At 39.5% G+C, this 16473-nt stretch overlaps 1 protein-coding gene across 11 annotated transcripts in view; it reads right to left on the bottom strand.

The window, feature by feature from the left end:
* The window catches only part of PLCH1 (phospholipase C eta 1), a 167225-nt gene that overhangs the window by 13412 nt on the left and 137340 nt on the right, over positions 1-16473 (bottom strand). For all 11 annotated transcript variants that reach the window (XM_020781938.3, XM_072996102.2, XM_078389080.1 and 8 more), the window contains 8 exons: positions 14942-15010; positions 13658-13752; positions 12916-13013; positions 7164-7343; positions 5289-5396; positions 3735-3859; positions 1956-2040; positions 228-374 (listed from right to left, as the gene is read on the bottom strand). In XM_020781938.3, coding sequence (XP_020637597.3) covers positions 228-374; positions 1956-2040; positions 3735-3859; positions 5289-5396; positions 7164-7343; positions 12916-13013; positions 13658-13752; positions 14942-15010 — 907 coding nt within the window. The remainder of the gene's footprint in view (positions 1-227; positions 375-1955; positions 2041-3734; positions 3860-5288; positions 5397-7163; positions 7344-12915; positions 13014-13657; positions 13753-14941; positions 15011-16473) is intronic.

Genomic DNA, 16473 nt, shown 5'->3' with positions numbered 1-16473 from the left:
CACCTTACGGATGATAAATCACTCAATCTGGTTTACAGAGTCTCTCCAACATCATTCCTTCACATCTGTCTGGAATCAGATTCCGACCCTGGGCTATGAAGGAGAAGTGCTTGGTCCTCTTGTATTTGACAAATCCACAGCAGCAGCATAGGGTTTTTAGAATTTTACGTGTAGGCAGAAGTCTTGGGGTTCCTGCAGATAACTGACAGGTAAACAAATGCACTAACCTGGCATAAGGCTGCTGAAGGCCACTGTTCTTTGCCCAACAAAGTCTCGGCCAATAGGATCATGATCCCAAACAAGAAAGCGAACCAGTGCTATTTCAGGCATATGGATAGTGAAGCTGAGAGTTTCTTCCCAAACAGGATTGAACCCTGTGAGGAACAGACAATACAATATGTCAAAGAAAAGCAAAACTAAGCTATTTGCATATGTTATCATCATGGCAGCCTCTCTAAAAGAGATCTGGATGTTCAGTTAACAGACCTCTCAAGTGACACACATTGAAACGCCAAAGGATATTTTAGTCTTGGGAGTGGTGGTGATGGGATAGAGAAACAGCTGGAGAATATGGTATCCTACAAAACATGAAAATTGCCTTTTCTTGTTCTGACTCACTTTTCTTCTAAAAATAAGAGGTTATTTCAAATACTTACTATGAGAGTAGCAGGTTTTGTTCATTTCCTAAAGCTTTTGCATTATCGTACATACATAAATTTATTCAGACCACATGAATAATGTGCAAAAGAAAGTCTTAAGAATTATCCTTGATGTGGTGCAAAGCTAAACTTGATGTCAGGATGCTTTCATGACTACCACTGGAGCAGCAGCCTGGGATCCAAATTTGACGTGAAAAGACCAAGCACATCCATTAGTTCAGCTGCATGAAAGGAAAGGCTGGGCCCTGTAAACATGGCTGGGCATTAGTTACAGCCCAAAACTAGCCAACTAGGAGTTCCTGAGTTTGAAATGTCTAGATTCCATGCCCACTGAACCAACACTCAGCCCAAGGAACCATCTTCCCATATGTGTTATAAAAGAAAGATCTTTGCTTGTACTTCTAGCCATTCTTTGCAAGAGTAAAAATGATGCTGTGGAACAATGGTGAGCTGAAAATCTTGATAAAGCGGGAAAACAAACAATTATTTTTAATCGGCAATTGGTGAAGGAAGGAAATCAATAGCCATTTGTCAACAAGATGACATTTTCCCCAGCATTTCTCATTTGTTGGTTATGTTTCTGAGTGTTGTGCTACCTAATCAAAATGCAGAGTACCTCTGCTTCCCCCAGCTCTTGTGAAAGAAACTCAGTAATTGTTTGGTGCTATCCTTTTTCATAACTCTTGATAAGCAGTAAATTCAGGCCCATCATCTGCTCTTTCCATCTTTTTAGGAACTTGAGTTTTCTCTGTTTTCAGTGACTACAACCTAAATCAGTAATACCAACCATACCTGCTGAAACGATAATCTGCTTCTGTCTACAGTATTAACTACCATCTTTGATGTCTTAGGGACTCAGAGTCTTGGTTTTTATTATTCCAGCGTGCAGGACAAGAACTGGTGCACAAAAAATCCAACGAAGCCTGGTATAGCTAAACATTAGGAAAACATTTCTTAACAGTAAACAAATGATTTTAGGTGGTGGTAATCTCTCCTTTGCTGAAAGGACATAATCAGAAGCTTTACAGACATCTGTCAGGGTACTGTGGCTGTATTCTGCACTGGGTTGGACTGATGGCCTCCAGAATTGTTCACAATTCTATTCTCTACGATGACTTAGTCTCTGAGCTGTCATGGCATGCCTTGTGGAATCTTTTTGAGAGAACATATTCCACAATGTAACATTCATTACAGATAGCAGATTGTGATATCGCCCGGTGATAATGGAAAAAAATATTAACAATACTATCATGAACACCAAATGTACTCCAATATACTTTAAGCTGCATCTCTTACCATTATCATCTACCACTCTGGTCTGGTCTTTGCAACAGTCAGCTGGTAATCCAATAATTGCCACCTCAACAAATGGATCGATTATCTGCTTGAGACATTTTAGGAAGCATAATTTTTTTTCTCAGAATTTTAAATAATTCTTTCTTTTTCTTAAACAAACATATTATCTTTCTTAACTAAGGATATAAAATAAAATCTTACCTTACCAATATATTATTGTACAATAGTATTACTGCTAGATCAAAACCATCACACTAAAAGTTAAACCTGAGGTCTGAGTTTCACCACAAAGTAAATGTGTATGCATCAGCCACAATCTTGCTGAGTATCTTACACAGCATAAGATTAACTCAGATCAACAGGAATCTAGAAACAAGCCAAGGGTATATTCATGGAGCTGTGAGTTCATATTACATGTTTCACTATGCAAGATGCATGATCACTAGAATATTATGGGATAGAATGACCATGGTCCTTCAGATGCTGCTCCACCTCCCATCAACCCCAGCCAACATAGCCAATAGTCAAGGATAATGGAACTTGGGGTTTATTATCATTATCATCCAGAGGGTTCCAGGACACCCATCTCTGCTTTACATCTCTGTCATTCCCACTTAAAGGACCTCTAGTTAGATGGGGGGAATCTCATCAGATTCTGCAAATCACAGTAACTAGCATTGGGCTAAGACACTTAGCATTTACAGATGTTTATATGTGTTTATATATGACATCCAATGTTGCATGATGGATAAAATCTGACAACAGTAGCAGACAGTGATACTGGAAGAGGACCTTTCACAGTCAAGAGTAGTGACACTCAAGCTAACTTTTATTAGTATAGCATTACATATGGATGTGAAAATTGGACAGTAAAGAAAGCTGACAGGTTTGAAATGTACTGCGGGACGAGAGCTGTACCATGAACCAGTGGCAAGATAAAAAAGTGAGTCCTAAATCACAACAAGCCTTTTTAGAAGCAAAAATGACAAAATGAGGCTATTGTACTTTGGGCAGATCATGAGAAGACAAGATTCACAGGAAAAGGCAATAATGCTAGGAAAACCAGAAGGCAGCAGGAACAGAGGATGACCAAATGGGTCGACTCAAAAAGGAAGCCATGAATTTACAAGTCCATAGGACATTTTGGAGATCACTCATTCATCAGGTTGCAATGGACTGGAGATAACCTCATGGGCACATGAGGTTGTCAACTCCAGCATGGAAAGAGAAGTAAGAATGAAGCAAAGTGTACTCTTATGTACCGCCCCACAGTGCTTAAAGTGCTCTTTGGGTGATTTGCAATTGTGCAGGCTACACATTGCCACTCCCTCAAGTGAACTGGGTACTCAGTTTAGCGACCTCAGAGGAATAGAAGGCTGAGTCAACCTTTGCTTATAAAGCATATCATTTATTTTTGCATTCTGAATATTATGAAACCCTTTGGGGAGAGGTGGGGGGACACATTCCTGAGGCTTGCAAACTTCAACACTAGAAACGATTAAGGAAAGCGTCCCTAAATTATTGATATAAAATACATGTGGTACATTTCAAAATGTAGGGTTTGGTCCAATTATGAATTAATAAGAAGCATATTCAAGGCTAAGGGAGCAGATGTTCATATATCTCATGCATATCCTTAAAGTGCTGTAGGAATCATAAATATTCATATACCAGAGAGTGGGAATTCACACATACTTATCTATGTCCTTTTTATAAATCAAAATATTTAGCTTTGTTGATGTGAAAACTCTTAATGATATATTACCCATATTTCTTTACCTCGCCTCTGTCTCCTAACATGGAATCTGGAGGTTTAGGTAGCTGCTGCCCACTGATGATTTTGAGAATAAGTTGCTTCTTAGGGAGAGCAGGAAGTGGATCTGCAGAATAGGGATTGAACGTGCCTAGAGCATGACATAAAGAGAGCAGAAAGGTAAAATGCTTTAAATAAGAAATGGTCCATGTCTTATGACATCTATATAGAAACACACAGTCATCAAGCAATGAATGGCAATCTGGAACGGAAATATTTAACAATGGAATGGTGTGACTTCCTCAGAGTTAAGAATATTACTAGTAGAGATGGGGGTATCCATATTTGTATACGAATATCCCCCCACAGCTGGACTTAATGAGGGGCCGACCCACCCCTGGGGCCAGACTGTCCACTCACATGTCCTGCTAAGGCACCCAACCCACTCATCCTTCCAATCACGCCTGGAGCAGCGTACTCTTCCAGCTCAGCTGGCCACTCAGCAGCCATGCAGGGAGAGTCGTCCTCCCACCCCCTGCCTGGAATGTCCAGGTGAGCGGGAAAAGAGGGGCACTCTGGGCACAATTGGAAGGATGAGCGGGAGATGCAGCAGGACATGTGAGTGGATGGTTAGGCCCCAGAAGCCAGACCCTTGTTAATTGCAGCTGTGTGGGGATCTTCATATTTGTATACAAATATGAATACCCCCATCTCTAATCACCAGTTATTCACAAGGATGGTGAAGTATTATCTTCAGAGACAGTAGGCTTCTGTATCTCTCAATCAATAGAGAGGTAGTAGAAGACAGAGGGCTGTTACACTCATGTCTTGCTAGTAGACCCCATGAGAATCTGATTCACCCTCATGCAAACATAATGCGGAACAAATAGACCTTTGAGTTGATTCAGCATGGACCTCTTTCTGTTCCCATTCCTAGCAGTTTTTCAGTTTCTTAATTTAGGGCATTCTAGACCATCTCATGAGAAGAGAAGGCTCCCAGGAAAAAACCCTGATGTTGGGAAAGTGTGAAGGCAAGAGGAGAAGGGGACAACAGAGGATGAGATGGTTCATCAAAGACAGTGTCATCAAAGCTACCAACGTGAATTTGACCCAACTCCAGGAGGCAGTGGAAGACAGGACGCCCTGGTGTGCTCTGGTCCATGGAGTCACAAAGAGTCGAACACGACTTAACAATTAAACAACAACAAGGACATGACAGTGTCTGATTGCCAACCTACACAATAAGCATTGCACAGAGTTCGCTAGTCAGAAATTCAAAGATCTAGTTCTCAATAATAAACACATGTAATATATATCTCTTTAAAATCCCGGTTCTATTGTTTAGCTCACGTAATTCCTCTGGGATTTGGATTACTGCATTCTGGATAGTCTGTATTAATTTTAGGTGTTGATACCTTTTCTTCAGCACATTCCCAGAACAGTTTCCTTGATGCTATCACCTTTGCCCTCAACATCTACAAAGTGCTACAATTAGATCAGTGAACATATTGGAGCCTGGCTGTTTCACCTAAGGAATGTATAACAGCAAGAGGGGTATGCAGTGCATTGCATGGTCCTACCTTTGCACATTTGCTGAGGTTTTAGGACGTATCCACAGTTGCCATTCATCCTGAACTTAGCTTGATTTAACTGCATCACACGTCCATCCGTCTGGTAGTTTAATGCCACTGTGGAAATAGCAGATTTTTGTGTTACCTTCTGCATCACTTGCACTTAACGAAAACTTGTACAGCTCTTATATACATGGGATTGGATCAAACTAAGTTGTATTTCAACTAGTTTAGGCTTAAATGCAATGGTTAGTCCCAACTAAATAGATTCATTGAATCCAATGTGGAGCAGTTCAGTCGATACATGTATAAATCCAATTGATTCAGTGGGTCTAATCCAGTTCACCCTAGTAACTCAATGAATGTCTTAGTCTAGCATTAACCTACATGGCTTTTGCCTTAGAACATGTTGGCTTCTTTCCCCCTTTTGTGATGTCTTCTGGACTTGAATCAAATACATGGATTTGAACCAGGTATGTAGTAGAAGCGGTGTCAGTTTCTTTGACAATGCTATTCTGTTTTAGGCACAGAATACAACACCTGCAACTGCCCTTGCATAACAAAAATGCAGCTACCTCATTGTGCTATGTGTGGAATGAGAAGTGTCTCACCTGCTCAATAGGCTGAAAGGAAGAATAAATTCATAGCTCACATAATAAACCAAGATACTGGGCTTAGAGAATCGATAGTTGAGAGTGTAAATCTGAACCTCTCAAAACCTATGTTCTAAAGGGGCAGCTCTGAGATTCTCCCAGTCCATCCATGGTCACTGGCCGCAATGGATGGACAGTTCTGGGAACTGCAGTCCAAATATATGTACAATTTCCTGAGCTCTGATAAAATTATCTTTTTAAGAATTTCACCCAACATTAAGAATTTCACCACCTCATATAAGAGGCACACTTGCCTACCACTAATGACAATGACTTTGGTCCTGTAAAAAAATTATAGTTACACAGCACTGGCTATCTTAAGATACATAGTAGGAAATCGATCCTGTATGGTGAATTAGAAATTTTGGCACCTTGGCTGATCATTGACCACTCTGTCTTGCAAGGTCTCAGGAAGAGATCTTTCCCAATCTTCACTAAATATTATTTAAGTGGAAATGCCTATAGAGATAAAGTATAGATGGAGCACCTGTGGCCCTGTGGATGATGGACTCCTGAATTCCATTATCCCTGACCATGGGCCACTCTGCTGGGGCTTCAGGGAGTTGGAATCCAACAACATCTAGAGACCATGGATTCCCCATTGTTCAGACAAATTAAACTCTTGCAAATAAATAAATAAATAAATAAATAAATAAATAAATAAATAAATAAATAAATAAATAAATAAATAAACAAACAAACAAACAAACAAACAAACAAACAAACAAACAAACAAACAAACAAACAAACAAACGTATATGGTGACAATTAACTCGCCCACTATCTACGCTAGATGCCAATCAAACATGAAGACCAGTACTAAATTGCTAGGAATCTTAAGTAGTTGAGGGTAAAAGGATATGTGCTAGCTGATGATGTGGACTGAGGAGAAGGAGTGAAAGAAGCGAGTATCAGGTCTTTCAACCTAACAATTGCTGACTTCTCTACAGAAGAGGAAAGCAGACCAAACTCTCTGCATTAAAACCTCCCACCAGTGCTCCTATCAATTCTGCAGAACATTTGAACTTAGTCCTTAGCACATTAATGGAACTGCTGCCCCAGTGCCCAACTCTAGACATGCATAGTAACTACCCAGAGTCAGTTTTCTCTCTGCCCAATAACACGTGGGACAACAAAAGGTAAAGAACATAACTGCACTTAACTTCAGGGCAAAGGAAAGGCAGAATATATACCCATGTATCACACATATACTGTACATTTCATCACTTACCCAGCTGGCAGCCAACATTCCAGTATGGTAAAGGGTTGAAGTTGCTGGAGTCAATCCGGTATGCAGATGGATAGATTCTTGTGAGCTGTTTCTGATTATAATTCATAAATTGTTCTGCCTTCTGCTGCACCACCTGATGTGCTCTTGTTTCACTGAAGGATAACACGTTCCCCATAGATCCTGCATGTTCATAAGAAAATTATGCCAAGGAAAAGAAGTTCACCAAGGATGGAAATCTTTGTATCTTCAAATGTTTTGGTTTCAAACCATCACCACCCCAAATCCCAGTCAGCACAACCAATGGTAAGAGACTACGGGAGTAAAGTCCAAAATATCTAGTGGACCAAATATTACCACCCATGTAATGAAATCATCCTTTGAGAAATGGAGAAGTTACTTTCAAAGTCTACCTTCCTTTCCAATTTCCACTCTTTTTGGCTCCCCACCAACAGCCAGTCCGTCCTTCAAAGTGCTGCTTCGATTTTATTTGAAAAGAGTCACATGCACTATGATCTTGGGCAATCAACAATCACATTATGCTGCACAGCCAATCAAGTCTGACTGTCAGTGTGAGCAAATGAAGATCATTATTCGCCTTCTCTGTGAAAATCTTAGAATTCTATTATCTGCTTTAATAGTGACACCCCTCCAGCATTTCTAAATGTAACAGCTTAGATGAAGGCTAAGGGACAGAAGCCTCACCTTCTGGGCCTCTTCCTACAGGTCTGAGATTTTAGGAAATACTGTTAACATAGTTACAAACACATCTTTGCAATCGTAAGGATCTGAAACCTCAAAACCCTATGTTTTGTCATATTAATTTCAGCGAAAGGGAGGTGAGCTTGGGTTTAACTCTCAATAACATCAATGGAACTTAAAAGATGGTTGTTATGGGTTTTTCGGGCTCTTTGGTCGTGTTCTGAAGGTTGTTCTTCCTAACGTTTCACCAGTCTCTGTGGCTGGCATCTTCAGAGGACAACACTCTTTCGAAACGTTAGGAAGAACAACCTTCAGAACACAGCCAAAGAGCCCGAAAAACCCACAACAACCATTAGATCCCGGCCGTGAAAGCCTTCGCGAATATATTGAACTTAAAAGAGTTTGACTAGGATTCGAACATGCCCTTTTATTTTTTGGGTTGATGGGAATGAAAACCACAGACTGCAAATTCTTTGTCCATTCCCAGGCTTCTTACCCCATGTCAAGTAGCCACAGAAATCGAAAGACACATACAGCCCTGATTAATGAAACAAGAGATTTATGTTGAGCAACTCAGATCCCTTCAGCTCAGTTCCACAAAGTGCCTTTACTCTTTGGAAGGACCCACTGGCTTCTCTGCAGCTCCGTTTTGTCTGGTGTTCTGAAGGTACTCATCAAGGACAAAATATCATTTTGCCTAAATCGGCATTTGTCATGCCAACCTTGACTGAAGCAGGTTTGAATCCCAAGTTGCATAACATGGCTACAGTATAGCTACTCTTGACATTTATTCCTACCCATCACTCTTCTTGAGGGACAGGTATTCTAATTAAAGGCTATCCCTGAACAAAAAAACTTGTCACTTCCAAACTCCACAGGCTGCTCAGTGGAAATATGTCAGTTTTATAGGCTGAAAACTGCCCAATGGTGCTAGCTGTCACTGATTTAATTCTGAGAAGAACATGAAGGGCAGCAAAAACTGCTCATCACACAGCTGCACCACTTTCTGCAGGCAGTACCCAAATGATTTTAAAGCTGGAGACAGAGGAGATGATAAAGTTGAGGAAACAACACCATAAACTGATTTTGGGCAAGAAGGATCTGAACTGATAGCTAGTTGATTTGCAGACTTGGTTCAAGGCATTGATTTTAACTTTGAATGTCATAAATTGCTCAGGAGGTAATTAACTACAGCAGAGCCTCGCTTGACGAGGATAATCCGTACCGTTGAAATCGCTGTTAAGTGAAATCCTCGTCAAGCAAAATTAAAAAGCCCATTAGAATGCATTAGAAACCAGCTAATGCGTTCTAATGGGCAAAATACCTCATCGTAAAGCGAAGATCCTCCATAGGGTGGCCATTTTCCGGTGCCTGTCTTACGGAAAATGCCTCCTAAAAACAGCGGAGGGCCATTTTGAGAGCCGGCGGCCATTCTGAAAACCATCAATCAGCTGTTGAAAAAACACTGTTTAGCGAAAAATCGGTTCCCGAAGCAGGGAACTGATCATCGCTAAGCGAAAAAACCCCATTCAAACATCGTTTGTGATTGCTTTTGCGATTGCAAAAAACATCATAGTGAAGCAGATTCATCGTTAAACAGGGTAATCGTCAAGCGGGGCACAACTGTATAGGATTGTCTTTCTCATTATGAACAGTACAGTGATTAAGATCTATAACAGAAATGCTTTTGGGTTAACAGTAGCTCAGAGATGCCAAATTTCACAATGGATATATGTGAAATTGCTTGCTGCTGTATCAGTTCCAAACTATGGAATGGTCTCCCTATAGCGTTAGGTTTCACTCCTTGTCTTTTGTAATTTTTCCAGTCTTACATTCAAAATTAGTTGTCATATTTTGACATGGCTTTATATGTGACTATGGGTTTTTATGGTATTACTGTTGGTATTGCTTATCTTTATCTGCTTTGCACCGCCATGGTGACTTTGATTACAGCCATTTTTGCTGGGGCCAATCTACTTGGGTTTGGAGGAAACAGCTATATATCAAAGGAGCCCTTTGCTTGTCCCTTTTCCAGTCTTTTATTCTTATTTTTGGCCTGGATATAAGTTACTCATGCTTCCATGGCCATTGCAAATAATGGGCACAGGGGATGTGTTACACTGCTACAAACTGTGCCACCAAACCCCGACGGTCTGAGATGTTTCTAAAGGTCATCTATGATTTATTTAAGACATTTGCCAGTCATCTTTTCAGTACTATGCAGCTTAAGGACACATGACAAATTGCATTGGGAAGGCTACAATCAGCCATTTAAAAGTAACATATCCCAGTTTGCACATAGTTGAGAAGTCACTTTCCCACCTCCCCATCCAAAGCAACCCAGCTGCCACTTCTCCGTTTCCCAGAGCATAATGATAGTTTTTAAGCACTTAAGCCTGTAGTGACAATTGATGATTTAGCCCAGGCTTTCCCAGATGTGTTGAACTACAGCAGCCACCAGCCCAAGCCAACCTGCTTGTGCCAACTGGAGATGACAGAGCTATAGTCTGCCAGATCAGATCTGGAGGTCATCAGGTTAGGGAAGGCTATTGCAATCCATTTTTTACTTGTGAATATTTTCATTACCTACACACCATAAACTCCCGTTGTTACCTGATAAGGTAATTTACTCCAACATCACCTATTGAGAGTAGGGCAGATCATGAAACAAAAACTGCAAACTCAGAATCCATGTTAACATAAAAACATAAGAAGATCCCTGCTGGATCAGGCCAAGGGCCCATCTAGTCCAGCTTCCTGTATCTCACAGTGGCCCCACCACATGCCTCTGGGAGCACAGGAGACAACTAGATACCTGTCTCCTGGATCTGGCATTTTGAAGTACTTTTCTTTTAAGCCTGGAGATTATACAGCCCCATCACAGCTTGTGATGAACTTTTCCTCCAGGAATATGTCCAATCGCCCTTTAAAGGCATCTAGGCCAGCCGCCATAACCATATCCAGTGGCAAGGAGTTCCACAGACTAACAACACACTGGGTAAAGAAATATTTTCTTTCGTCTGTTCTCACTGTCCAAACACTCCATTCGAGTGGATGTCCCCTGGTTCTGGTATTGTGTAAGAGGGAAAACACCTTCTCTCTATCCACTTCCTCCATCCCCTGCATAATTTTATAAGTCTCATTCACGTCCCCCCTCAGGCGCCTTTTCTCTAGACTAAAGAGCGCCAAATGCTGTAGCCTTTCCTGATAAGGGAGTTGCCCCAGCCCAGTAATCATTTTAGTCACTCTCATCTGCACCTCAGAATGTTACAGTGGGGTCTTGACTTGAGAACTTAATCCGTATTGGAAGGCGGTTCTCAAGTCAAAAAGTCTGTAAGTCAAGTCTCCATTGACCTACAGTGCAGTGAAAACCGATTAATCCCGTAACAGGCCGTTTTTGTTCCATTTTGGTTTTTTTCTGGTCTGTAAGTCAAATCTCAGTCTGCAAGTCAAACCTAAATTTTGCGGCCAGAGAAGTCTGTAACTCAAAAAGTCTGTAAGTCAAGCCGTCTGTAAGTCAAGGGTCCACTGTACAATGATCTTACTGGTTTTAATGTTGAATTCATTCATTCAGACATGAAGAGATGCAGAAAAACTAATATTATCGTTTTGTAAAAAAAAAATTAAAATGTCCATATTTGAAATTTTGGTAACTTATTTGGCAACTTATACACAGAACTATAGAATAATTGAGTTGTAAGGGGTCTATAAAGCCATCAAGTCCAAACACCTGCTCACACAACTGTGCCACTGTGGATTCTGTGAAAAAGTCTAAAACTTATTTTCACATACTTTAGTGACCATCAGTCACATTTCTCCAGCACCAAGGCTCGGTTTCTATAATGTGCTAATTTCCCCAAAATAGCAGGTCTACTAACGTTTAGTTAAAACAGGGATAAAAGCCAGGCAGCCCCTCCAGTATTTTGGACTTTAGCTCCCATAAGCCCCACACAGTCTGGATAATTGAAAGGGATTGTGGGAGTTGTAGGCAAAATATCTGGCTACCTATATCTGGTTTAGAAACAGCTGGTGGTGGACAACTCTGACCACTTCTGAATCATTATGACTTTATTGTCTGAAATGGGTCAGATGTAGATAAATCATGAATCTTTCCCTTTTACCATTTTAAGGTAAATGAAACAAATTTTATGAACAGAATTATAATTTGGTTCCCTTCCTATAAGCAGCAAGATTTCTTGGTCCATCAAATTATAATTAAATAATTGTCTGCAAGATGATGCAAGAAAACTCATTTTCTTTGCCTTTTGCAAGGCATCTACATTTGACAGAGACAAAGCAGTCTGTATGGAGAAGGGGTAGACAACATGAAGGCCCCTTGACTGTTTGCCCACAGTGAGAAAATGCTTCCTTTTAAAAGTGTGTTCCACCCCCCTCACAACTTGTTATTGTTAAAAATGAAGAGTTTCTGAAATTGGAAGTAGACTTTCTTTCAGTTTTGGTTTCAGCAGGAGGATATGGGTGGCCTACAGCAGGTCTGAAGAGGGAGGCCATTAGTCTTCAGATGTGTTAAAGTTCCCCACTGCAAGAATAGCGGATGGATATAATGTTTATTAAAAGCAGCTAAGAGTAGGTTTTCTATTCTGGTAAACTGTGAGCTCCGAGCTTTCTGTCTGTACAAGAACCAAGTACCTAAGTGTCTGGCAAATGCCTCAAACACAGCATCTAAGCATCATTTTAAACAAAAAACTAGGATAAGCTTACACCACTTAACTCGGACCATGCTGTCTGATGTCTTGTCCCATTGTCATATTTAAGACTTTAAAAAAGAATCATAGCATGCAAAATGATTTTTTGCATTTTAGGCCTTGGGTGCAGAGAACTGGAAGCCAAATGTCCTTTGAATGAATGGACAAATGGAGGAATGGATGGATAGTTGTACAACAGCTAAAATGCCATGCAACTGACACTCACTTCAACACTGCTAACACAAAAGAAATTCAACTAGACAAGTATGTGTTCATTTCTTACACAGCAGTAAATATATACCCACAAAAGGAAGAAAAAGTGCTGAAGTATTCACCCACAACCTTACCATCATCAATAATGTCTTGAGCTGCCACAGAATTTGTGTATACCACTAAATCAGAAAGTTCGCGGCACAGCTTCATCGTTTTTCTCCGCCGTCCCAACCTGCGGAATAACATTAAACAAGGTAATATATAACAAAAGTTTTCTGCAAGCAGATAGAACTGTCAACTATTCATTCTGCCATGTTTTTACCCATTAAATCAAGAAGAGATACTTATACATGCATGGATCTGTTCTTAAACAATAGTTATTACTTGAGTAGACTGTATGATTTTTTTTTTAAGACATGAAAATTGTTGAGAAAATTGAGAAGTAGGCTTGGTGGAAATCGTCAGTTTGGAAGACTCCATTTCTGACATCTGTATTTTGCTTTCTTTCATATAACTACACTTTGTAATTATAGCTATTCAATAATATTTGTAGACTCCGGACATAGACCAGTTATATTTTTAAGCAATGGCAAGATGCACTAGAAACATTTCAAAAGTCACAGTTGTATCTGCAACAAATGTATACTTTATTCATTATATTCGCTAGCATAAAAAATTTAGACATACAGTATAATTTGTTCAGCTTTTTTCACATAATTTGTTCAGCTTCTTCCTTCCACATACACAGGGTATTTCAATATTGCTACTATGCATTCAAAAACAGCAATTGCTTCTTACTTTGCAGGGAAAAATTTATACACCAAGGAACTGTACAATTTAGCAGTAAGACAGTGGGAAGAAAGGGAAATCATTAACCTGCATAACTGTCCAGTTTCCTTTGTAGAACAGTTTTGCTGAGAATCCTCATCATCAGATGTGCTCTGCAATTTTGATCGTGGTTTAACTGCCTTCTGTTTCAGAAGAAAAAGTTAGTTAACACAAGAGTAAACTAGATTCTTTCTTTATTCATATTAGAAGTTTCACAGTTTAAAATTATGGATGCATATGAAATATAGGTAAACATTTAAAACACACAGAAATAGACATTTCTGTTAAAGCAACTAAATTCAACAGATTCTTTTGCTGTCTTTGAAAATTCATGCAACTCTGCAGCAAGCCTAAAAAAACACCCAACTGTCAAGCGGATAATTGTGTACATGCACGATTTCCTGTAAAATCACTAATATTTCTGTTTCTGGAAGCCCACAAAATCAAAGTTCTCTAAAGTTTAGATTATCATTAAAGTTAATTTAATTATTATCTGCAAGGGTTTTTAATACACGTTTTCTACTTTTCATTCATAGTGAAGAAAACAAAACAAATGAAATTATTATACAATTGAGATACTTCACAGCCTTGAAAATAGTAACTGTTACATTTTTTTCTGAGGCTGATTTTTCCAATAAGCATTTTTCTATACAGCATATTGGGGACACCAATTGTTCACAGAGTCAATTAGCAAATGAAAGCTCTATTTGTAGAATTCATGCATGGACTGAAAGAGCAACTCAGTTTATTAATTTCTCTTCTTAAATCCTTGAAATCTGAAAGATGTTCACATATAAAATACATAGAGAATATACAGAATGTCCTTGCAAGCAGCTAAATTTTTCAAAAACTAAAACATCCATTGGGTTTGAATCCCCCCTCACTGGGGGGAGTGGAACTGTCTCCCTGATTTTGAAAGGCCAATTGGGGTTGCTATAAGACAGTTCCATCTTGAAGGCATATACCATAACAACATACCATATGCATAGAAGAGAACTGGCAAAACTTACCATCCTACAGTGGTAATTTAAGAACTCCTGTGGAATGTAAAGGTAACAATGGCCAAAATCCTGTTCCATAAATTACACTTGCATAAGGGTGATAACATTGTTGGCAAGGGGTGACTGACTGCCAGTAATTAAAGAGTCTTTACTTCCATCCCAGAACTCATCCAATTCACATGTAATCAGTCTCATTGCACATTAATCAAGTTATCCCTGGGTTAGAAGCAAGAACTTTTTAATTATAAACAATATTTGCAGAACAAGATTTTGGCCAACGTAGTTAAATGTAGCAGATAGATGGATGAATAGAGAGTTTGGCATTGCTTACCTTATGTTTACCAAAGTTGCTCATCAGTCTACCATGGGATTTCTTGCTGTTATCTTTCAGGTCTGAGTTCTGTGAAAACACACTGAGCTGTGAATCTACTTTAGGAACATTTTTAGTAAAAGCTTACCTACTGTCCTTGAAACAGAACTGTCTATCTGTTAGGGACCCTTTCCTTCCTTCACAAGATAAAGAGGCCGACTGCAACAAGGGATGGGCTCTTCTGCGGTGATGGCTCCAGCCCTAGGTCTTCCTGCCCTATGTCGAATTTCATGTGCTTCGATTTTAATTCCTAGACCATGAGAATCACTATTACAAGACACAGTGACAGCCACCAACTAAGATGAATTTAAGTGAGAGTTGGATATTCACAAAAGATAAGACTCCCAATTGCAGTGGCTATATGTGGTAATGAATTTAGACTTCAACAGCCATTTTATCTTGTGGAGAATGAGTGGGCAGGGCTAAGATCTCTGGGAGTTACAGGAGATTATGGGTGTGGTAGTCTCTGCCCATTAAGCTCTCTCTCTCTCAAAGGCCTATAGTCCATGAATTCTGAGAATCCTAAACCTAGTTGGCCTATTGTCAATCAAAAGATATCTTCCATAAACCAAGCTTAGTTTGTGATCAACCTTTATTCCTTCCATGCTCTCAAACCACAAACATCACTGTAAACATCTCAAGAGGGTCCACTTTTGCAAAGTCTTTTTCAGTAAAATGTCTATGTTGGATTAAATTTATGCCATAATAGTCTCAAATGGCCATCTGCAAAATCCAAAATGTTTTGTTGCATCCAAGGTTAAGTTGAGGAAAGAGAAATTGAAAGTTAACTTTACAATTTGATATGTGACATAAGGTGCTTTTTTTAATATAGGGAAATGTCATGTTTAAAACTTGTATACATTTTTAACTTGGCAATTAAGGTTAGTAAATAACCTTATAATAAACAACATGTTTGCATGTCCCTCACAAATCAAGTGCTTTGAGATACAGTGCTAGTAGCTGAATGTCACTGTGGAACAATTTCATCTTTCAGCCCTTAACAGATTTTTCTGGTTTGTGTTTTCTGTCTATTTGCTTGTCTGTCTTTTAAGGTGAAGAGGCTATAGGAAAACTTCATCCAGTTTGATATATTATCTGGAAGCCTTCTAAGATTATGGAAACAGACAGTGCAATCCTACAAAAAAAAAAGTTTTATTTAGAAGCACTAGTTTTGTCTAGATTAGGGGTCTCAAAACTTTTCAGTATGAGGGCCACATCATATATTTTACACATTTTTGAGGGCCAGAGGAAGGAAGGGATCACTCACTTTGCAAAGACAGCAGGAGTGGGGGATCGCTTCGGTCAGGCTTTGCTCCTCTTGCTATCTCCGCCCAGTTTAGACAAACCCAAACCAACCTGAACCAACAAATCAGTGATTTTCCACAAACTTCCTAGTTCATTTTTTGGTTTGTGCCCATCTCGAGTCTTCATCCATTGGAAGTATAATGAAATTCAGACAATGGGTTAGATTAAATGTAGTTGAGCTTCCAATG

Source organism: Pogona vitticeps, chromosome 3, assembly GCF_051106095.1.
Source record: "Pogona vitticeps strain Pit_001003342236 chromosome 3, PviZW2.1, whole genome shotgun sequence".
NCBI lineage: Eukaryota > Metazoa > Chordata > Lepidosauria > Squamata > Agamidae > Pogona > Pogona vitticeps.
Note: the sequence above shows the minus strand (reverse complement) of the source record. Positions and strands in the feature narration are given on the sequence as shown.